Raw genomic sequence first — 23,045 nt, forward strand, 5'->3', positions numbered from 1 at the left:
TTTTTCTCCCCCTCTTGCCGGTATCTACGGTTTGCAAAAAGTAAGTGCCGAGTGGACATGAGACGAGTATGTTGATGATGTCTCGTTTCTTACGATCACTCCATTCGTCGGTGAGAATGGAGCAACCATATTTTATCCATGCGGCCTCAATAGGATCAAGGGCTCTATCAATCCTCTTCTTCTCTTCATCAATCTTTCTCGTCCTTATGTTGTTGTATGTGACACCGGTCCATCCTTCACATGGACCCAGTGACCCACATTGGCAATGGCTTTTACCATCTTCTTTCATTGCTCTTGCTTTAAGACATTGAATGCAAGATTGCACTCAATCACCGTGCGTGCAATTTCAATGTCCGCAAGTCGTTGCCTTTCTCTAAGAAAGGCAACCGATCCACGCACATGACCGTGAGCTTGAGAGAGAGACGATTGTCTCTCCGGCACCACATTAGCCTCCACTCTTTGTCTTTTACTAGAGCCAGATGCGGATGTGGAGCCCCCACCACCAATGGTAGAGGCCTCTCTCGCATCGGTTGAAGATACGCCCACATTGGATGCTTTCTCGTTAGTAGGCATAGGAGTTGGTGTTGATAAGTCACTTCCTCCTCCTTTTGTGGATCCCTCTCTCATCTTGGCGAGAATCTTCTCCGCAATGTTTTGAGGGATCTCCTTGCATGGAGCAACTTGCCCCCCCGTCTTGGAAAGATGTTGGAGAAGCCGAGTTGCACCACTTGTATAGCACTTCCCGCAATACTTGCATGTCCAATGGTGGGAGTTGGACTTTGTGTCCCTCTCCACATGGATTGCATGCAAATTGAAGGCCTTGTGCTTCTCACGAGTCATGGTGCCAATGACGAATAAAAAGGCCACAGAGAGAGAGAGAGAGAGAGAGAGAGAGAGAGAGAGAGAGAGAGAGAGAGTCTCGATTCTTGAAACTTAAGTCTTGAAAGTTGAAAGGGAGGGAGGCCCGAGGGTTGGGGAAAAGTTGAAAGAGTAAGGTGAGAGAGAGGGAATGGGAGATGAGAATGGCAAATGCTTTGATAGGGTGTGGGATAGAGGGGATGGGAGATGAGATTAATGGCAAATGCTTCAATAGGGTGCGGGAAAGAGGGGATGGGAGGTGAGATTCGAGAATGACAAATCACAAGTCCATTCAAGAATCAAGATCCAAGAGAGGAAGATGAGAATGGTAACTTGTAAGTGCTTGTTGAATTGTTGTGGAAGCATGGAGCCTTGAAGGAGAGGAGCACCTTTTGTAGATGAGAGAAGGGTCAAAGTTCAAAGTTCAAACAGTCAAAGAGAGAAGGAATCCAAAGAGAGGGCTGCAGCCTACAAGTTGGAAGGAATCCAAAGAGGAGCACCTTTTGCATGATTGGAATTTGGAAAAGGGGGTGGGGTGAGGTATCCAAGGCTTCCCACCCCCCCAAAAAGCGCAACAGTGCATGAAACGCGGGACGCAGGGCGTAGGAAACGTGGAATGAGGACACGCAGGCCAAGTGGCCCAAACAGGCCTGTTTTAACGTACGAAATCGTACCGTACAGACTGTTTTGTACCACATACGGAGGCAACTATGCTTGGCTCTATGGTTGCAAGGTGAGTCTAATGTCCATGTCTTTATCTTTCGTTCTATGCTTGTATGGTTTGTGCCAAGTCATGTGTAGGTTGGACATCGATGGGGATGCTGCACGTGGGGAAGAGCAATGGAGGAACAAGGGATGGTAGGGGTTAATGAAGAGAGGAGTTGGAGAAGCACATGTAGGGGTGAGGGTGAAAGATTAGTGGCCAAAGAAGATCGCAAAGGGAATAGGAAGAGGGGAGGGGCACTATTTGTTGTGGGAGAGTAGGGTGATTGATGTGAAAGGGAAAGAACTGACATGCAAACATAGGGAGAGAGCAGGAGAACAGAAAGGGATATTGATTGGGTTGAGGAAGTGGCAAGAGTAGTGTAGGGGTAAGCATGGGAGAGGAGGAGGTGGATGGAACAGAAGAAGCAGGGATGGGTGGGACTTAAGATAGAGCAATGGGCTGCATTTGTGAGAGTAGATGGTGCAAGGGTAGGGGTAAGCATAGGAGAGGAGAGAGAGGGAGCTGCGGGAAAAGGGGGGAGATGGTGGAGCAGGATGGGAAGGCAGAGCTGGAGGGGGAGGGCATCTAAAGGTGGGTGGCTTGAGCAACCACAATGTGGAGCCAAACCAACACCAAGTTCACTCGAAGTCCAAGCACTATTCACATGGGATACATCTGAGTCATTGTCATGGTTTCCACATAGAAACTTCCATGCACCACATCATGTCAATTGTATCACCACAAAATTAGGGTCAGGGTTTTTGATTTGCATTACAGTTAGGGGTTTTGATTAATGTACTGCATGTGCAACTTGTATGCAAGAAATCCGATGCTTGTAGCTTTTTGTGATTGCTTGTAGGAGAGGGGCTTTGATGCATTAACCCACCCACCTTATTGGGCCTATGGGTTAGTGTAGGACCTTATACAAGAGGGCTGTCATCGGAGAGAGCCGTGGAGTTATGTCAAGCTTGACATAACACCATGGTATGGAGCTTACTCTCATTCACTCATTAGAGGATGGAGGTCATCATCTCGTGTTGTTCTCTAATCTTCTCACCCTGGTTTAGGCTCACTGCACTAAGTGACATTATTGATGTCTAGGAATTTAATGCGCTTTGTACATGGATTAGCTTTAGTGCTTTATTTGACTGCATCTTTCTCATCTTATAGCTACCATGATGATGTAATGCATTGACCTGATGTTCTTGAGGGTTATATTGATATTTTTGTCATGTATCTCCATGTTTTAGCTTTTCTATTATGTGGCATGTAAGATGCTTCATTCATCTAAGTGATTATAGTCTCTAGAGATCAATTCTTTCCTCTCTTTCAAGATTGTTTTACCTTTCCCGGTTTCAATGTTTGTCTGAACTTTTTTGGCTTGGTTGCTGTAGGGCCTCTAGATTTTCTAGATCATCAAAATTTCACCCATCGAGTCTTTTTCCATTCTGTTTTTCCCTCCTGGGACTATGTCCCAACCAAGTAGCGCCGTCCTATTTTTCTCATCATGTGGCTCTCATAAAATCTGCAAACTTACTTTGTCATTGAAAGTGACTTGTCGAGTTCTAGTACTTCTTGTGGAGTTCTAATACTTCAAGTTTCCATATAGAAATTTGGCATGTTGATTTCCAGGTCTAGAAAACAGCACTTCAAGGACTTAGATATTCTATATTGGTTCATACCAGGATAGACTAGGGTTGGTTGGGCTTAGCATATTTGTCTTCACGCTAACAAGTCTGAATTGACGTGTTACAGGTTTTAACTGTCTCAGGCATTGGCGGTTCCAGTCTCAACGACAAATTGAAGACAATAGCCAAAAAAAGCAGCCCTCAAGAGTGGCTTGAAAGAGGGATGGTGTACTTTGAGAATCAGCTCTATGAACAAGCTTCTTATTGCTTCATGAATGCGGGAGAGCAGAAGAAGCAGGACTTGTGTGAGGCATACATTAAAAAAAAAGCTGCTCAAGAAAGTATGGATGCAGGAAACACTAGTGGTGGACAAAAGTTGTACTTTCAAGCTGCAGGTCTAAGAATTAATTGTAAATTGTCATTGTTAGGAAAGCTCACGAGAAAACACACTCTGATACCCAATGTTACATTATTACTGGTACTAATACAGATTGTGTGCAGAGTTGTTCCACAATCTTGGAAGAGTACAAGCTGCTGTAACTTGTTTGCTCTCTGGAGGTTATTTCATCCAGGCTGGCGAAATATTGGAAAAGTCAGGAGATCTTTGTTCTGCAGCTGATGCATTTGTTAGGTACTGTGATCAGTGTTTTTCATTGTCAATAACTTTGTTGTTAAACCTGTGCAAAAGATTCAATGCAGATTTCAAGTTTTGTGCCATTCTATGCAGAGCAAAAGAATATCAACGTGCAGCCAAGTGTATGGAAAAGGCTGAGAGATATACAGAAGCAGTGAGGCTCTACAAGGATGGGGGTCTTATTGAGATTGCAGTAGAACGGTTAAAAATGTTGGACTATCGTCAGAACGTTGAAGATCGAGTTGTGAATAGAATTATTGAGATGTTTTGTCTTCCTATTCTGGCGAAGCGTCAGTTTTTGAACAATGTAGAGCTAAATAGACAAGTGCAGGAGGCCCTGGAACTTATGGAACCCAAGGTTGTATATCTGTGCCTGTCAGGTGGAAGTTAATGTTCTATTTGAAAGCAGAAAAATTTAAGAGATCAAAGAAGGATGGAGTTATCATGGACTCACAAATACAAATTTTCCCATTTCTGCAGAACAGGGAGAGGTTTCTGGTTGAGCATGGATATGTTGAGAAACTGATAGAGCTGAACAACCAAAAAAAGGAATATGGAAAATTAGGCGAACTTTATGCAAAGAACAACCAGAGCAAAGATGCTGCAGAATGCTTCCTCAAGGCTGCGGAGGAGCTGAAGACCCTTGGAAACAAGCAAATTTCAGAGTCTGCCCTCTACTCCTTGAAGACATGGACAGACAGATCTGCACATTGGATGCTACAGTATCTTCGTGATCAGATCAAAATGAAATACATAGACTTGCTGCCATTTGAAATTGTCCATGGATCAGTTTGTGGTGAAATCGAGACTAAAGAAACTAGGAAAGATTTTGAAACTGCCTTCTCGTTTCTTAAGCGAGCACGGGAAACACTGTGTAGTGTCAAATCCTTGTGTAGTCCAGTAGATCCTGTGCTGATTTATTCTCTTTCGAATACCAGCTTTGTTGATTATTGTTTAGTTCAAGCTAGGGTTTTAGCCGCTCAAGTTGAGGGGAGTGAGTCTGAACTGCAAAATTGCCTGAATTCCTTTCAAAAGAGTCTCTATAGAGGCTGGGTTGTAGGAGAGTTTAGTATTCTTGTGATCCTTTGCCATTTCTATATGAGTAGCCAAAACACTTCTGAATTGAGATTGAATTATTGCAAAAGACTGATGGAACTCTATGGGAGGATCTGTGACTCTGTGAGGAAAATTGAGAGTCAAGGGATGGAAACAGAAGTTATAAAGTCATTGGAGATGTTCTTTATGGTTGAGTCTCATGCTCAAGAAGGATTCTATCTGATGAGGGAAGATCCAGTCAACAAACCAGTGATTTCAGAGCTCACAAAATGGCAAGATGAGTCCCTTAAACAGAATGTAGAAACTACCTCAATCATAACAGATGCCACGCCATTAAATTGTACCTGCAAAATGTGGCTATGTTCTAAGCATGATACCATGGAAGCAATGATGTTAATGCTTGGTAAATTGGTATACAGGATAATTGCATTTGGAGTCGATCAGGGAAAAAAGGTATCTGACCTACAAGAGCCATGCCATGCTTTTGCTATCCTTGGAAGTTGCCCCAGACAGGGGTGCCGCTTCTCCCATGCAAAGATATCCCTACAATACATCTCAAATTTTTTGCTAAATCTGACACAACAGAGTCGCTTAGCAGCACAACAGGTATCACAGAAGATTTTGATTATTTACATTGCAAAAGTGTTCCCATATTAAAACTGTTAATTTTGAACACACAAGATAAGGCCTTTTTAATAATCAGGTACATTTGGCCAAAAAAATGTCAGAGCACCTGGAAAGAGATGAAGTAAACAGAGCAATGAAACTCTTGAGGTTCTGGCTGGAAAAGCTGCAGGAGAATTTGCAGATTGTGTCACCATTGGTATCTAGCTCACTTGCTATATCACATGCTTTTCAAAATCAAGACATGCCAACTGATGCTTTGAAAGGTCTTATTGCCCGTGTTTGGATCAGATCAGAGTATTTGCATTCAGATGCAGGTTATCCAATGCAAATCCTTTACATTGTGATGCAGCTAGGCTGCAATAATATTCCCTCATATATGTACAAGCTTTCCACACCAGTCTTATATAGTGGTAATAAGTTACCACCAGGGTTGGTTTTTGATCCTAGCCCTTTAGATCCCAGAAGGAAAATAATGCCGATCCATTTCTTATTGGTTTCGATGCTGAAATGTGCTATAAATGGATTACCTGGTACTTTTGTGAGGCTTGGTATTCGTTATATTCGGTATGCACAGAGATGCCAGGAAATGACCTTTGGAAAAGGTTGGAATATTCTATGGTTATTGGAATTAACAGCTGGAGTAGCATTGGCAATAATTAGACAATTTGACCATGTTGCCATACCATCTTCAGTTCTGTATTCGTTTTTGCAAAATTACCCTGTGTTTTGCAAGGGAATCTTGTATGAACACCCCTTCAACTGGCATGCAGCTTTGCATGATATATGCGAATTGGCCTTTTATTTTTGGGAAAACAGATCGTCATTTTGGTATTACATTGACCAGAAAATAGCAGCAGTATTGCGAATTCAAACTGTCATTGTTTTATCTTGCTCTCATCTTCCAAGAAAGGAACAAAATATGATGTATCAGAGAATGTTTCCACAACTATTGTGGCTAAGCCAGAGACTGCAAGTTCCGAATTTCTCAAATTTACTTCAGATATCCAGTTTTACACAGTTCTATGGACCTTTTCTAGAGGTGCTGCAGCAGACTTTGGATCCTATTGTTGCAGTAAAATTAGCTGGAAAGCAATCGGCATCTTGGTTTTCTGATCCTGTGAAATCCAAGTTTGAAGTTGATAGAAATGGTGCTCTAATCAAAATCAATGAGTCCCCAGTAAATGATCAGATTCAGCTGGAGAATGTAGCCTATTTTGAAGCTCAGGAGGATGCCCATTTGAACAGTGTGAACTCAGAAGTGGAAGTGGTAATGTCAAGAAAACACTTGAGGTCACACATAATATTATGTTGCAAACAGATTGTGACTCTTTAATTCTATCTATGTTATGTTTGACAGGAAGATGTGGGGATCCATAGGGACTTGGAGAATATCTTGTTTGAGCAGGAAAAGGCAGCCAAGGTCCTTCAAATCTGGTTCAGAAAATGTCAGAAAGAGAGAAGAACACGCACACATGAAGAGTCCAAGTGGGAGAAGTTTTATAAAGAAGCTTACAAGGCAACCAGGTCCTGGCTTCTTTCTGCTGAGCCTTTGCAGGACGGTGTTGTAGAGCTTCTCTACAGAAAGAGGTTTGTGTCTTCTATCATGGTATGGTCTCCTCAATTTAGTTAAAGGACAAAGATTCAAATGCTAATGCAGTTTCCTGGGAATCAGTATCTAGTCTGTCCCATATACTTACTGTCATGTAGATCATTGTGCAACCATGTTCATCTCTGTTGTTCATGTTCTTAGATTTTCTTTGTCTTCAGATACAGAATGTATTTTCTCGGAAAAGTTGCAGTGCTAATTCACCAGCTCAAATGTGCCAATCAATGTCTAGATAATATGCTAAGAAAAGCAACCCGCGAAACCAGTGGGAATTCTAGCAATCCAAAATCGCAGGCTGAATTGGAGATTCACCTGGATCGGTTACAAAGTTTGAGGTAAGTATGCAGGTGGCACAATAGAGGTGAAACTAAAACCATGTGAGAAGCTGTTGTATGTGACATATTCTAAAGCTGAAACGATGCTTCAACATGACTAGAAACTTTAATCAATAGTTAATCTCTCTTGATGCACATGAAAAGAAATGCAATGCTTATTCTTGTGCTAAAGCCAAGCATCATGCTATAGGGAGGGGCCTTTCAGATTCATAACTTGGAGGTTTAGAATTTGTGACATGGCAGAGCTCTATGTCCTTGGTTCTCACTGGTTTTCTGCTGCTTGTTCATATCAGAAGGCTTGTTAATGTGTTTGGATAATAATACTGTTTGCTATGATCTTCACCTCTTATTATTCTGCCCTGGAAGTACACTTCGTTCCAGAGGTTGTGAGCCTTTTGGGATATCCTTTCATAGAGAATGTTAATTTCAAGGTTATTGCAATGTATGCTGCAACGAACAGAGTTAAGGCAAGAGAATTGAAAACTTTCTTCTTGGTCATTGCATGATTGCTTAAGGTAGTTTGTATTTGAGAGATTTTGTTTCTTACTGGTTTGTGGCAATAAGAAAATCAGAAAGCTCATCTCTGAAGTCACGGTATGGATCAGAGAAGACATCAGGCTATGCATCCTAGCTATTGCGAGGACCCATCACAATGAGCTTAACCAATAATGCTGTATTCTGGCTTTGCCTTGGCTAGGCTTTGGTGTCCTTCTAACTTGATAAAATTCCTGGTGGGTTATTTTAAACCTAGCCAATGCATGGCTAAGGGAATACCCAACAATAAGTGATATACCATATGGTTGCAAAAGAACTTGGTTGGTAACCACCGCTCTCCTTGCTAAAGAAAGCCTTATGGAGCTTCAATAGGGGAGCTTTTACTTGATGCTCAAGAGAAGAGGTGTGAATTGTTGCTTTGAAGTAATGTGAATCCCTATATGACATCCAAGATATCTCATTGTGGTCTTGTGGGGAGAACCTAGGTGAAGTCCTCAAAAGGCCTCCACTCTAGTTTTACGTGAGATTGCACAATGGAAGTAGAAACATAGAGAGGAGAAGAGTAGATGAACCACAAAGGGAAAACAATGATCTCAATACTAATACAGGGTTGCACAAAATCAACTCTAGCATGTTCTGAAGATGCATCAATGAGGGCATTGGATTGATGGTAGAAGACGGCAATCTGATTGAAAAGGATGAGAGAGAGTGATTGGCTAGAATGATGTGATCAATGAATACGAGGACACATGATTTGGGCTGCCTATGAATAGGCAAAAGGGACAAGAACAAGTCAAGCTAATGCCAAAAGGGTTGTGCTTGCTGAAAATGGCCACCTAATTGCCCATTTGCAAAAGGTTAAAACGCACTCCACTAAAGTGATCAATGTGTAGTGGGAGTAGTCTAAGTCTAAATGGGCTAATGGATGAAATGGAAAAGAAACCCTAATCTCTATCAATAGACAAGATAAATTAATAAGAGTATGAGAGTTATAGAGCTCCTAGTGTCCTCATTTGACTTGGACTTAGTCTTAGAACTAGATGTACACAATAATAGTTGCTACCATCCCCTCTGAGACCTTAGGAATGGCCAAAGATGGGCATACTAGCAGGAAAGAAGAGTGGCTCATAGAAGAGAGGAAAGTAGTTGTTGCTTGAGCTAAAGGTCCTATGAAGATGTGCATCCTTGAAAGGGCTCCTTAGCGCTCATGATCCCAATCCGAATGGAAGTATAGGCCTTGAATGGATCAATGAATGTATCCAGTCAAGGATGGATGAGCAAAGTCTCTGATCCAACCAGAAGACAATAGAGAGGAGCTATCAAAGGTATTGTAAAGTACTCTTTTGAAAAGTAGACATTAGGGACTAAATGACTAAATATGGGCATACTAGCAGTAAAGAAGAGTGGCTCAGAGAAGACTGGAAAGTAGTTGTTGCATAAGCTAAAGGTTGTATGAAGATATGGATCCCTAAAAGGGCTCCTTAGTGCTCACAATCTTGGGAACCGTGCTCTAAAATTGATGGAAGGCCCCTTTCTAAATGGGATAGGGGCTTCGAGGGAACAACCAGGGGAGATGGTGGGGGATAGATAGGAACTCATGGAAAAGAAGGTAGCTTGAAAGATGAGGCAATGAGGAGATACAAGGAAAACCTTGCGCAAAGGAAGGCGAATGGGAGTTGGTAAAACTCATGCTTTTGATGGCTTGTTAAAAGCCATCTCTTGAGATAGCATGTTATACAAAGATGGCCGAGTTAGTAAAAATAATATGTTCCCCAAAATGGGTAAGTCCTTAGAGTAAGAGAAGATGGAAGCTCAATTCCTGAACATTGAGAACCTCTGTTGTGGAACTCGATTGCTGCTAACACTTTTGATAATCATTGAGGAAATATTGCATACAATGATGATAGCCTTTTGGAAACAAAGATCTTGGAGCCAATTACATTTGTTAGGCATGTGACTTGAAGCACGCTATGACTTGAAGCACGCTATGCATGAAGCATGGACTCTCTAAAATGAGTCAGTAGAGGGAGCGTCCACTTTATGGATGTCATAGCTGCATGGAAACTTGTTTCTTAAAATCTGAAACCTACATGATGTGTCTTAAATGTTTCATATATAAGAAACCCTTCTTTTATCCACTCGATTTCCTGATGAAAAAAGAACAAGAATAGATAGCTACAAGAGTATCTATTCGGCCTTATTTAGAAAGAAAGAAACTTTGGAGATTGTGTTTAAAGTCTAAACGTTCAATATTCTATTTGCTAGAGGTCAGATGCTTACATCGTTGAATGTTGAAGTATATCATGCGTTGACACTTCACTATCTTTAAACTATCATGCTTGTTAATGAGTATTACACTTTGAAGTGGTCTTTTGAATATTATGTCTTGATGTCATGAGTTGTCATGATGTCTTGATGTCAATAGTAATCATAATGTTTGTATTTTTCAAATGTGACATTGTTTTGTCTTATATTGTGAAAACTTATCATTACTTTTGTAGATAATGGATGAACAAGGTTACCTGTTTGCATATTTAATATATTCAATTTCTAGGCTTAGTAATTTTGGGTAAGTTTGTAAGGAAAACTTTTCAGATGTTTCCTAAAAATTAATATTGAAGGAAACTTGCTTTCTACCTAGATGTTTTTGAAACCCTTGGCTATTGTGATAGATGTTAAGAATGATCAACTTAATTGTAAAGGTGGGAGCAGATGTGAATGAAAAAATGACCTCCTTTGCTCCACCTTTCGTCTCATGAGGACATGTATTTTTTAAACCTCACTTAACATGTGGATTAATTTTAATTATATGATTAAGTAAATGTTGCACATGTGAGGTGTAACTGGGGGTTAGAGTAAATTTTCGAGCATAGAATCCGAGGAAATCACGGGATGCCAAAGGCAAAAGTTGCTATAAGTTATATTGCACAGGTACTTGGTGGTATCTAGTGCTAGTTGTTGGCCTAGGTCATTCATTTGGCCATACCTGTTAGTTGTTGGTGATACTAGAGAAGTGGTGCTTAATGGTACCTAATGCCAAACTGATGGTCAAAGATGGCGTAGAGATACTCGGGAATGGAAGTTGCCTAGCCAATTTAATTATTGGCAAGTTAGATTATTTTTTGGGCATCGAAATAATTATTAGATTAATTTTAAGTATTTAAAGATTGAAAATTAATATTTAAATATGGATAATACTGGAAAAACCATTTGAGAAGGCTACCACTTAGCAAAAATACCCATACACGACTGACAAATGTCTTTAGAGGTTACAGAGAGACATTTTAGTGCATTCAGTCTGCAAGAGCGAGGGAGGAGATACTATTGGTTCGATCTGCAGCCATTGGAGGATCTTCTGAGGCAGTCGGGGGCAAGAGAAGACCAATCATCAACGGGAGACAACATCTATAGGTTGTTGAGATAGAGAAGCAACAATAAATGGCTGATTTTCTTTAGTTCTTTGCAAAGAAAGTTTGAATTCTCTCTCCGCATTCTCTATCATCTCCCAGCCTTTCTACAGCCTTGCTCCGACGATTACAATATTGAGATTACCAGAGGTTGAGAAATTTCAGATTTCTCTGCTGTAAATCCTAACTTGCAACAGAAATTAGGATTTAGGAACACCCTCAGAAAGCTGTCCCCCTATGAGGTGTTGTTCACAATCCAGATTGGTAGAAGGCTAGCCCTTGATAGAGGTCGACAGAAGTAGAAGCTATTAATTATACCCTGGAGGACTCGTGTCATTGGACTTTAGGGGAAGATTAAAATGTTGGACCCTTACATACTGTGGTGTGAGTTTCGGGAATGGATAAAAACACGGATTGGGCACCCTCGCCTTGCAAGCACTAGCCTGAACACAACATTAATGAGGCCTTTTGACGGATATTTTGGCGATGCTTGTGGGATAGTTGGAAGCGTAGAGGGTGTCTTATTTCCTATAGCTATTGGCATATAGAGTCTTGGTAGTTGGGAATTGGTTGATTTAGATTCAACAAGATGAAGTTTGCAAGCGCTATCCACAACAACGCTTGGAAACTCCAAAGCATTGACTCTAGTCTTGCGAGTTAGTGTAGTAGGTGTCATGAGGACATGTAGTTTTGAAACCTCACTTAACATGTGGATAAATTTTTAATCACATGATTAAGTAAATGTTGCACATATGAGTAAATTTACGAGTTTCGGATCCAAGGAAATCATAGGATGTCAAAGGCAAAAGTTGCTATAAGTTATGCCACATAGGTACTTGATGGTATCTGGTGCTAGTTGTTGGCCTAGGTTGTTCGTTTGGCCATAAGGGCCAGTTTTGGGAACATTAGAGAAGTGGTGTTTAATGGTACTTAACGCCAATCTCATGGTCAAAGATGGCGCATAGACACTCGAGAATGAAAGTTGCCTAGCCAATTTAATTATTGGCCAATCAGATTATTTTTCAGGGTATCGAAATAGTTATTAGATTAATTTTTAGTATATAAAGATTGAAAATTAACATTAACATTTAATTATGGATAATGTTGGAAAAACCATTTGGGAAGGCTGCCACTTGTCAAAAATGCCCATGCGAGATTGGAAAACGTCTTTAGAGGTTGGAAAGAGGCATTTTAGTGTATTTAGCTTGCAAGAGAGGGGGGGAGATGCTTGTTGGTTTGATTTACAGCCATTGGAGGACCTTTTGAGGTAGCCAGGGGCAAGAGAAGTCCAATCAATAGTAGGTGACAGCATCTACAGGCTGTTGTGACAGTGTGGCAGCAATAAATGACTGGTTTTCTTCAGTCCTTTGCATCTACAAGCTGCTGAGACAGGGCAGCAGCAGTAAATGACAGATTTTCTTCAGTTCTTCGCGGAGAAAGTATGAATTTTCTCTCTCCTCAGCGTTCTATCTCATCTCCCAGTCTTTCTACAGCCTTGCTTTAAAGATTACAGCATTGAGATCACCAGAGGTCACGAGATGCAGCTTCGGGAAACGTGCCAAAAATTGGAAGCTCCAAGACTTGGATTCAACAGGGCTGAAGCCGTTTTTAGCCTATTTAAGTGGAGGGATCAGCAAATCATTGAATTTGGGGCATTTTCGATCTCCATCAAAGTGGGTGAAGGCCAATTGATTGCTTGAATCAAGGGGCAAATTAGATTGACTTCCTGGTCATTTTGGATAGCAAGGGGAGTTGGAATACTGAAAAGGATTGGGAGAATCCCATTGTACATCAACTTCTTCTTCAATTAAGTTAAATAAATACTGAGAGGGGTGCCAGTTTTGGGACTGACAGGGTGTCCAATGTCCAAGATTATATGGTAAAGTGTGCATTTCAATTTTGTGAATTTGTTAATTGTTGTAGATGGTGTTGAATCAAGTTTTTTACCACCCTATCGGAGGAGGAAGGCTATTTTCAGTTGGTGTGGAAACAGAGCATGCTGTATTCTCCACGGAGTGGCACCTAGCTTGGGATTTATCTCGAGGAGTCATTTATTGGCAAGCAGTTAGCTAGAGCTGCCTTGTTCTTCTCATCGAGGCAAGTTCTTGTGCTGTGGTCGGCTTGGAGGAACTACCTGTTTGGCAGGTATTAGAGTTGGTAGTACAGCATTTGAAGGTATGGGAGATTATTGGGTGCTTCATGGTTTGGCACATCTAGAAGGTACACTATTAATTGATTTTGGTGACAAGTGCTTGTCCACATGTGTAAATTTGGGAGAGCTCTGGACCTCGATCATTCTCAATTTGGATCATGATCTCCAGAATTTTAAAATCACAGATAAGGATGACTTGAAAGTCAAGTTGGTTGAGTATCGGTGTCTTCTTGCAGAGTTCTCAACCACTGGGGCTTCTAAGTCCTCTGAGGATCAGATTACCTTGTTCCTTAATAAGCTACCAAGAAACTATTTCCATTTTTTGTAGCAAGTGATTTCATAGCCTCAAATGCCTATATGTTATGAGTTTGAGTGTCAATTGTTGTGTTACACACAATTTTTCAATCAATTTCATATCATGTCTTTGATAGAGGGACTCTCGTTATATCTTCTCAAAAGGGGTAGCAAGGCAAGGGCAAATAAAATTCAAACTCAAATCGAAATCAAAATTAAGACAAGGCTAGAGAATCCCAAGGAACCACATGATCAACTTTCAAACTTGTACCTAAGAAGAATAGGTATTGTCAAAATTGTCAAAAGGGTGGCCATAATGATGACGAGTGCCGATCTAAGGCAAGAGACACACAACCAAAATCCAAGAATTAGACCCCGCACCCTAGTCGAATAACCTACAACAAGGGAAGCAGGATGCTGGCAACCCCCAGCAGGGGCAATGACGAGGCCAATTCTACATTGCCATTGTTCAGCATCGCAGTTGGTGAACTACTCAACTCCAAAGAGTTTGTTTGACTGGTATACAAAGGCTCACATCGTCTCCTTAGAGACATCAGATGCGAGTCTCGTTCACATCTGCGTGTTGCCTCCTGACGAGGTGACTACAGAGACCCACTCATCACAGCCAAGCACATCAAGACCTATTTGGCTTGTGGACAGTGGAGCCACTCATCACATGACATCTATAGAGGATGTTTTGATTTTCCGAGTCCCTGCAGCTGAGAGAGTCCATGTACAAAATACCTCCTCGGTCAAGATTCAGGCCCAAGGTTGCACCAGTTTTCCCACGCGTGAGGATCCAGATCTGGCTTCACTGGATGATGTCTATCACATCCTTCATCTTGGGGTAAACTTTTTGTTAGGTATAAAAACCCTTACGCTACTACCATGTGTATATTACTTTACACATGTGAACACACCCTTGCGGGTGTAAGTGCACTATACCCTAAGTATAAATACATACTTTTATTCTTTGTGTGTACCACATTGGTACACACCTATAATGTGGTACACACCTATTCCTCGACTCTTCACTCTCACTCACTGCTTAACAGCTGCGCACACCTCAATTCGTGCACATACCCAGAGTGCTTCCTCTCGCACTCTTCAAATTGGTATCAGAGCATTGGAAAACGTGTTTGTGTGCTCAAGGACTGGAGCATGCAGTGGTAACCAGCAGTCATTGGCAGTTCTGACGGTTTGATGCTGGTGACAGGCAAGTGTTACAGCAGGCAGGACAGTTTTCTGTAGGTGACAGTTGTCAGGAGCAGCTTGCAGGGCACGAACTGGAGCTGTGGCTGCCCATTCAGCAGCCAGCGGGACAGGTGATAGGCTGGTGGGTCTGTTACAGGCAGGTCGGGTAGCAGCGGGCATCATGTTTCCAGCAGGCGATAGACACAGGGGTGATGGGCAATAGCAGGCCGACATGTGCGCAGGTCTGGCAGCTGACAGGGCCTGGTCAATGCCACGACATGTTCAATTTTCCTCTATTTTTATTATTCTTCAATTATTCTTCTCTTTCCTTTACCGAGTGTTCGCGCACGCAAGCACAAGGCTCAGATCTGTGCGAATTTACATCTGAAAATTTGGGGCTTTTCCTTAGATTTGATACTAGGCATGCATAACAGTGACATGTGACCCAAAAATTGTAGACATTGGGTGCATATGCCCCGGAAATTTTGGGGCTTTTCATGTATAATTCAAATTTTGCTCAGCTGACCAATTTCATTGTAATTTGTGCACATTTGAACCCCGAAATTTGGGGGTTTTGCAGAATTTGTGAAATTTTCTGTAACATTGGCCCGTATTTGATACTCGGGGGGATTTATTGATGCAATTGGGGTAGATTCACTGCAAAAATTTTGAGGCTTTTCGCATCGGTGATGCATTTTGAGCCGATTTGAGCTTTGACAGTGAAATTACAGCAGATTCACTGCTTAGTGGGAGAAATTTGGACTTGGGATGTTTCAAATGTTATAAAAGGGCAGCTTCTCTTGGTACATGTATTGCTAAATGCTCATTATGCAGTGAAACAATGGTATATACAGCACTTGGGTTATTGTATTTGGGCATTATGGTGATGTATTACTGAAGTGGGAGCTGTCATTTATGCAAATGTATCAGATTTGATTCGTGTACATGTTGCAATCAATACTTGAGACTGAAATTGCAGCAAAACATCTGCTTCTTAGACACCTTGGAAGTACAAGTGTGTGTACTTGTTGTTATATTCAACAACCTTGCTATTGGTTGAAAGTACTCAGCATTTTATTGCAATCTTTTATTGTTGAAGATGGTTGGAAGTGCATCTACATCTGACACAAAGAATCTCTTTGAGGTTCGTAAATTTGATGGCAATGGCTTTGATCTTTGGAAAGATCATATGCAAGGTGTACTTTTTTTGAAGGATTGTAATGATGCTTTGGTAGAACATAAGCCTCTTGCTTTGTTAGATGAGAATTGGGCTAAAATGAATAAAAAGTCCATTACTTACATTAAAATGGTTGTCAGAGATGATATCTTGGTTGATATCAAGGGATTTACTACTGCTTATGCAGTTTGGGAGAAACTCAAGTGTACGTATGAGAATAAAACTCTTGTAAATCGAGTATATCTCATGCGAAAGTTGGTCAAGTTGGCGCTTGATGAGTCTAAGCTTTCCTTAGAGCATTTAAATGCTTTCATTGGTATTTTGAGTCAATTATAGGATGTAGGCTTGCCACCTTTTGATCCTAAATTGAGGGCTATCTTCTTGCTCAAGACTTTGCCTGATTCATGGGAAGCATTGGTTGTGTCATTGAGCAACAATCCCAACTTGACATTAATGGTGTGTGTGGTTCTATTCTCAGTGAAGAGATTAGACACAAGGCAAGTGGGGAAAATAGTGGATTAGCTTACAATGTAAGAGAAAGAACTAAAAAAAGGTCAAATGCTGCAAATAAGAACAAAAATAGCAGCAAAAGCAAGGAAAAACAGCAAGATATCACTTGTTATCAATGCGAACGCAAAGGGCATAAAAAGCTTGATTGCAGGTACTATAAAGGGGAGCAAGAACGCAAGAAGCAGGCTAATGCAAAAGGCAAAAAGAATGAAAAGGATGGCAGCTCTATCCCTAAAGAACTAGAAAAGGCAAATGTGGTATCTAATTCTAATGTTGTTATTGAGGAGATAGAAGAAGATAAAGATGTTGATTTGCTGGTAGCATCTTCAGATCCACGTGTTATGGCAGTGGAAGACATGTATATCACTAAAAGGGATGTGATAGATGCCTTATTGTCAGCTCATGATGGTTTGTCACAATCATGGATTGTTGACAGTGGTGCTTCATTTTATGTAACTCCATCTTTGGAGTGTTTTTCTTCTTATGCAGAAGGTAACCTTGGGAAAGTCTATCTAGGCAACAACCATGCATGTGGTATTGAAGGAATGGACACCATACACCTAGCTCTTGAAAATGGTTAGGAGTTGATTCTTCATGGATTTAGGTATGTATCTGGCATTAAGAAGAGCCTACTTTTTGTTGGGCAGCTAGACAGCAGGCCTTACTTCACTACCTTTGGTGGTGGAATGTGGAAGATACAGAAAGGGTCTATACTAGTCACTAGAGGTGGTAATAGGAGAACTCTATATTATCTTTACTGCAAGGCACTTCTTGGAAAGTTTGTTGCAGTTATTGAAGTGTAGTCACACATGGAGTTATGGCACAAGTGTCTTGGACAGATCAGCCAAAAGGGTTTACATACACTTTCTTCACTTGGAAGAGTTGATGTGAAAAACTCAAAGCTTGACTTTTGTGATAACTGTGTTTTGGGAAAACATGTAAATAGTTCATACTTTCATGGAGCCTCTAGGAAGGCATGTATTTTGGATTTAGTCCATTTTGATATATGTACCATGCCAATAAAAACTCGTAGTGGTTTTTGTTATTTTGTGTCTTTTATTGATGATCATTTCAAAAGCTATAGGTTTTCTTGCTTAAGTAGAAAAGCAAGGCATTGGATGCCTTTGAAAAGTTTTATGCATATGGCATGCAAGGGACATGCAGAGTTGGTCACTCCTATCATTGGAAAGCTTCGTTTGCACATTCAAAGTTATGTGGACAGCAAAGAGTTCTTTATTGCTCCATTGAAAGGATGTGATGTCGTGCTTGGTATGCCTTGGAGTCATTGTGTGCATGCAGTGATTAATACTCATGATATGATTGTGACCCTCTTCCATAGAGGCAAAGTTCATACTTTGGATGTAAAATTGAAAGGGGAATTTGTCCTTGTTGTATCTCGTTTTGCTATTTCCAAAGTGATGAAAAATCAACCCTCTTCCATAGAGGCAAAGTTCATACTTTGGATGTAAAATTGAAAGGGGAATTTGTCCTTGTTGTATCTTCTTCTGCTATTTCCAAAGTGATGAAAAATCATCTTTCAACTTACTAAGAGAGCAGCTGATCGTCGTAGGCGTGCTTTGCACTTTGCAGAGGTTGATTATGTATTGCTATGATTTGAAAAGGCATAGTTGAAAAAGAAGAAGGACAAAGAGCGATTGTATCCAAAGCTGTCTATGAGATACTATGGGCCATTTCAAGTGTTGGAGAGAATCATTGATGCACGCTATAGGCTGAAATTGCCTCCATACGGGCGGATACACAATGCCTTTCATGTGAGCTTGCTTAGACCTTTTCATGGAGATGTGCTAGAGGATGCATCTATTGAAATTTGGTCGGAGGTTGAAGACCTTGATGAAATATTGGTACCAAAGCACATTTTGGCATACAAAGAGAGGAAGATCAGGGGTAAGGGTTTTAGAAGGTACTTGGTGAAGTTTTAGAATTATTCACCAATGGATGCCAAATGGATGGAGGATGATGACTTGGCAGACCATCCTCAGTTGTTGCAGCTTTACCTTGATGCTTTCTAGTTAGAGTCGACTTTAGTTCGAGCTCAATCGGGTTCAACAGAGCAGAAGTCCAGAGTATTGCTTGATGCTTGTGAGGGAGCTAGCACCTCCAATCCTCAGTTATGGACAGCTCTCGTATGTAGTGGATCTCAGATGTATTCAGCATGCATCCAAGGTATTGCACCGACAGTATGTGTGCCATGAGGTCACTACTTAGTGTACTAGTCATCGTGAGATGTATGCAAATGAGTATGAGTTTCACCCGGGCACTGGAACTATACTTTTATATTAGCTTATGATCAATTTGGCATGAATTTTGCCTCAATTTTGAAACAAAAATTCTGATCAGTTTCAACTTAGTTTTTGATCAGCTTGAGAACCCTTTATGGTCACTTTTTGGATTAGTTTTTGCATTGATTGCTGTCAGTTTTTGCAATGAGTTTGTGATCAGTTTGAGGTTACATTTGCAGTAGTTTGTGATCGGTTCTTAGATTAGCAAGTGTCAGTTTATGATCAAATTATGGTCAGTTTTCAATGGTTTACATCTAGTTTCATGAACAACAGCATATGTTATGATGCCATTGATATTTTAGCCATGGTTTATGCTTGGTTATGCTATGCTATGGTTTAGTTTTTCTAGATGAGTTGAGCTCATGAGAAATAGACATCTCACATGATAATCTGGCAATGTTTTTGAGATTCTTTGTGAGTCTTATGTTATATTATGTTGGATGGTATTTTTCTGCATATGTTGGGCATATGGAATGGTTGAACAGCAGTACGTAATGTTATGTTGACTATGATGCCCTATGGAAATTCCAGTGTAGTACTTTGCTTTTGATGCATTTGGCAGTGCAATCGAGGACAATTGCAAGGATTTCAAGGGGGAGGGTTGTCATGAGGACATGTATTTTTGAAACCTCCCTTAACATGTGGATAAATTTTTAATCACGTGATTAAGTAAATGTTGCATTTATGAGGTGCAATTGGGGCTAGAGTAAATTTATGAGCTCAAGATCCGAGAAAATCACGGGATGTCAAAGGCAAAAGTTGTTATATGTTATGCTGCACAGGTACTTGGTGGTATCTGGTGCCAGTTGTTGGCCTAGGTCATTCATTTGGCCATAAGTGTCAATTCGTGACATTAGAGAAGTGGCGTTTTATGGTACCTAATGTCAATCTGATGGTCAAAGATGGCGCAGAGACACTCGGGAATGGAAGTTGCCTAGCCAATTTAATTATTGGCTAGTCGGATTATTTTTCAGTGTGTTGAAATAATTATTAGATTAATTTTCAGATTTAAAGATTGAAAATTAATATTTAATTATGGCTAATGTTGGAAAAACCATTTGGAAAGATTGCCACTTGTAAAAAATGCCCATGGAAGATTAGAAAACGTCTTTAGAGGTTGCAGAGAGGCATTCAAGAGAGGCAGGAGATGTTGTTGTTCTAGTTCGTAGAGATTGGAGAACCTTCTAAAGCAGCCAGGGGCAGGAGAAGACCAATCAATAGGAAGTGACAGCATCTATACGCTGTTGAGACAGGGCAGTAGCAATAAATGACTGATTGTCTTCAATTCTTTGTATCTACAGGTTGTTGAGACAGGGCAAGAACAGCAAATGACATATTTTCTTCAGTTTTTCGTGAAGAAAGTCTGATTTTTCTCTCTCCTTAGCATTCTCTCTCATCTCCCAACCTTTCTGTGACCTTGCTTCAGAGATTGCAGCATTGATATCACCAGAGGTTGAGAAATTGCAAATTTCTCTGCTGTAAACCCTAATTTACAGCAGAAATTAGGGTTTACGAGTAGCCTCGAGAAGCATGTTAGAAATTGGAAGCTCCAAGACTTGGATTTTTCAGGGCTGAAGGTGAATTTCAGCTAAATCCAGGTGGAGGACTAGTCAGCCATTGAATTTGGGGCATTTCCATTGTCCATGAAGTGGGTGAAGACCAATTAAGTGCCCAAATCAAGGGGCAAATTAGATTGAACTTGTTGGTCACTTTGGACAACGAGGGGACTTTGGATTGTGAAGGGGATTGGGAGAATCCCATTGTAAATCTTCTTATTATTCAATAAAGCTAAAGAAATACTGAAAGAGCTGTCAATTTTGGGGCCAATCGGGTGTGCATTATCCATGATTGTATTTTTCAGATTTGCATTTATTGTTTGCTGTTGTAATGAAGTTGTAATCAGGGATTTACCACCCATCCACGAAAGGAAGGCTAGTTTCAGATTCACTCCCAAAGGGATAACCCAAAAGTGTGTGGTGGCGAGATCGAGCCTCCGTCACAAGTACACTATCCAGAAACGGATAGGTAGAGGTCTTAAAGGTTGCTCCTAAGTGTGCAAAACCCCCCAGTGTGGTATGTGGTGTGAAATGTGGTGCACTTAATAGAAGTTGAAAGGAAGGTGCAGTGGAAGATGAGGGAGGGATGGGTAGGCCCAAATGGATTAGTGATTGACGTTGTTGTGGGAAACATAGTTGGTTCATTTGGTCCATTAAATGCACTAAATTGAGAATTTGATTAAGATATATCTACTCCAAATGGACCATGAGAAACAAAATTGCTTGAAGGAAAAGGAAAGAAAGGAATACTTACATGTTATTCTTTCATCTTTTTACCTAGTTTTGAGTTCATAAAGAAATACATGTCTTCCTCATTACTCAGAAACCAAACGTTATTTTAAAGAGAGTCCCTTCTTCACAGGCATTCCTCGATTCAACAAGAAAGATAGAATTAGTTGGCATAGAATCTGAAATAACAAGGTTCATACCTAGCATTGGAGAAAGGAAGTATTGTGAAAGTGGAGTGTAATCTGAGCCAAGTTTCACTTGCGGATGACCAGTCCGCAATGGAGATTTTGAAGAATCTGCAAGATCATTAGTTATGTGCATCGAATCTAAAGGAGAACTCTGGTTTACCTTCAACCTCTTGCTGAGCCCTATGTAGAAGGATGAGATCATACTCATTGGTGGAAATCTTATATAGCCTTTGGACTCCATGGTAGTTCAATGGTTCTCCGCCTATGTTAGATCACATGTTAGCAAGCTGGGAGGCCCACTCCTGATCGTCTCTGTCCATGTTTGGCAATGGAGACTGAAGTGGTGGTGTGAATGCATTCGAAGTCATCCGACCCTTCTGTTGTTCTTACTTCTGTCGATGAGCTTTCTCATTAAAGACAAAGGTTTCTCAAAGAGAGCTAGCTTTGACACGATGTGAAGAAATACTCTTAAACATAGAAAACACAAAACCGATCATATGATAAAGCACAAACTGATAATACAAAACACAGTCAGGGTTAGGGTAATTCAGAGACAGTGAACACAATCAATAATGAAGTGAATGACTACTGAATATACAATGCTCATGTAACAAACACACTATGTAGTGAATATTGAACCTTGAAATCTCGTATCTCTAGGATCAAGGCAAAGGCTATGAGCTGGAGAGTGTGTCATACTTTGAAACAGATCCCGAAATGCAGCAAAGCAGTCTTCGTGTATCGAACACCAGCAAACATAGTCGTTTGATGTAGATAGACAATGAGGAGAGAGAAAGACTAAAAACGCAAGTACTTGAGGAGAGAAAAACTGGGCGACAACAGATGAGTGCAAGCACAGTCACCATGAGCTAGACGATAGGTAGAAGATAGAGAAAACACCAAACACAGATCCAACAGGTTGCAACAGCTCCGAAGTGATGGTGACAACTCCTAAGTACCAAGCAACAGCTCCAGGATGCAAGTGACACCCAACATGCGGAGACGAAGATTGGAATTAGGTGCTAGATAATAGCATACAATAAGGGAAAGGTCTGACCGCGATATTCTCCACGAACAGGGCGTGGGCAACAGAGGTACAGCTCTTGAAATCTGCAAAAACGAGATTGAGGGAGAGTGGTGGGTTACGTGCCTATTTATAGAAAGTTCGGGGCAGCTAATGCATTTTTAGCTCAACAGGCTATAGATCTCCTATAACTCCTCATGCCTCCAAGCTTCCTATTTGATGAGAAAGTCGAGTTGCTCAAGGTATAGGCACATTGGGATAAACTGAATGCTTGCATCTGCTCTCTCCTCTCTCTCTTGCACTCTATCAGTTATAGCTCATATCGAGCATTCCAACGTTGCTTGGGAGATATGGTTGGAATTTGACCAATTGTACAATTGGATGATCATTATGAAATGAGTGTCTCTGGGGTTGTGGACGTTGAACCTGTTCAAGTCTGCTTCCATGTGAAAGCATGTGAATAAGCTTTGGCAATTGCAAATGCATGTCTAGAACATAGAGAAGGCGATTACCTTGGAGCAAACGGCGATAACTCTTCTCTTATATTTATCGCCTCGATTTATTCTCTT

At 40.8% G+C, this 23,045-nt stretch overlaps 1 protein-coding gene across 1 annotated transcript in view; it reads left to right on the forward strand.

Moving 5' to 3' along the window:
• Window positions 1–23,045, forward strand: part of LOC148023242 (uncharacterized) — an 85,778-nt gene that overhangs the window by 37,628 nt on the left and 25,105 nt on the right. The window contains exons 18-24 of the mRNA XM_087695334.1: window positions 3,320–3,587; window positions 3,694–3,823; window positions 3,920–4,184; window positions 4,307–5,488; window positions 5,586–6,776; window positions 6,867–7,096; window positions 7,277–7,450. Coding sequence (XP_087551460.1) covers window positions 3,320–3,587; window positions 3,694–3,823; window positions 3,920–4,184; window positions 4,307–5,488; window positions 5,586–6,776; window positions 6,867–7,096; window positions 7,277–7,450 — 3,440 coding nt within the window. The remainder of the gene's footprint in view (window positions 1–3,319; window positions 3,588–3,693; window positions 3,824–3,919; window positions 4,185–4,306; window positions 5,489–5,585; window positions 6,777–6,866; window positions 7,097–7,276; window positions 7,451–23,045) is intronic.

Source organism: Lygodium microphyllum, chromosome 16 (genome assembly GCF_053477565.2).
Source record: "Lygodium microphyllum isolate KBCC chromosome 16, Lygodium_microphyllum_v1.1.10, whole genome shotgun sequence".
In the NCBI taxonomy this organism is placed as follows: Eukaryota; Viridiplantae; Streptophyta; class Polypodiopsida; order Schizaeales; family Lygodiaceae; genus Lygodium; species Lygodium microphyllum.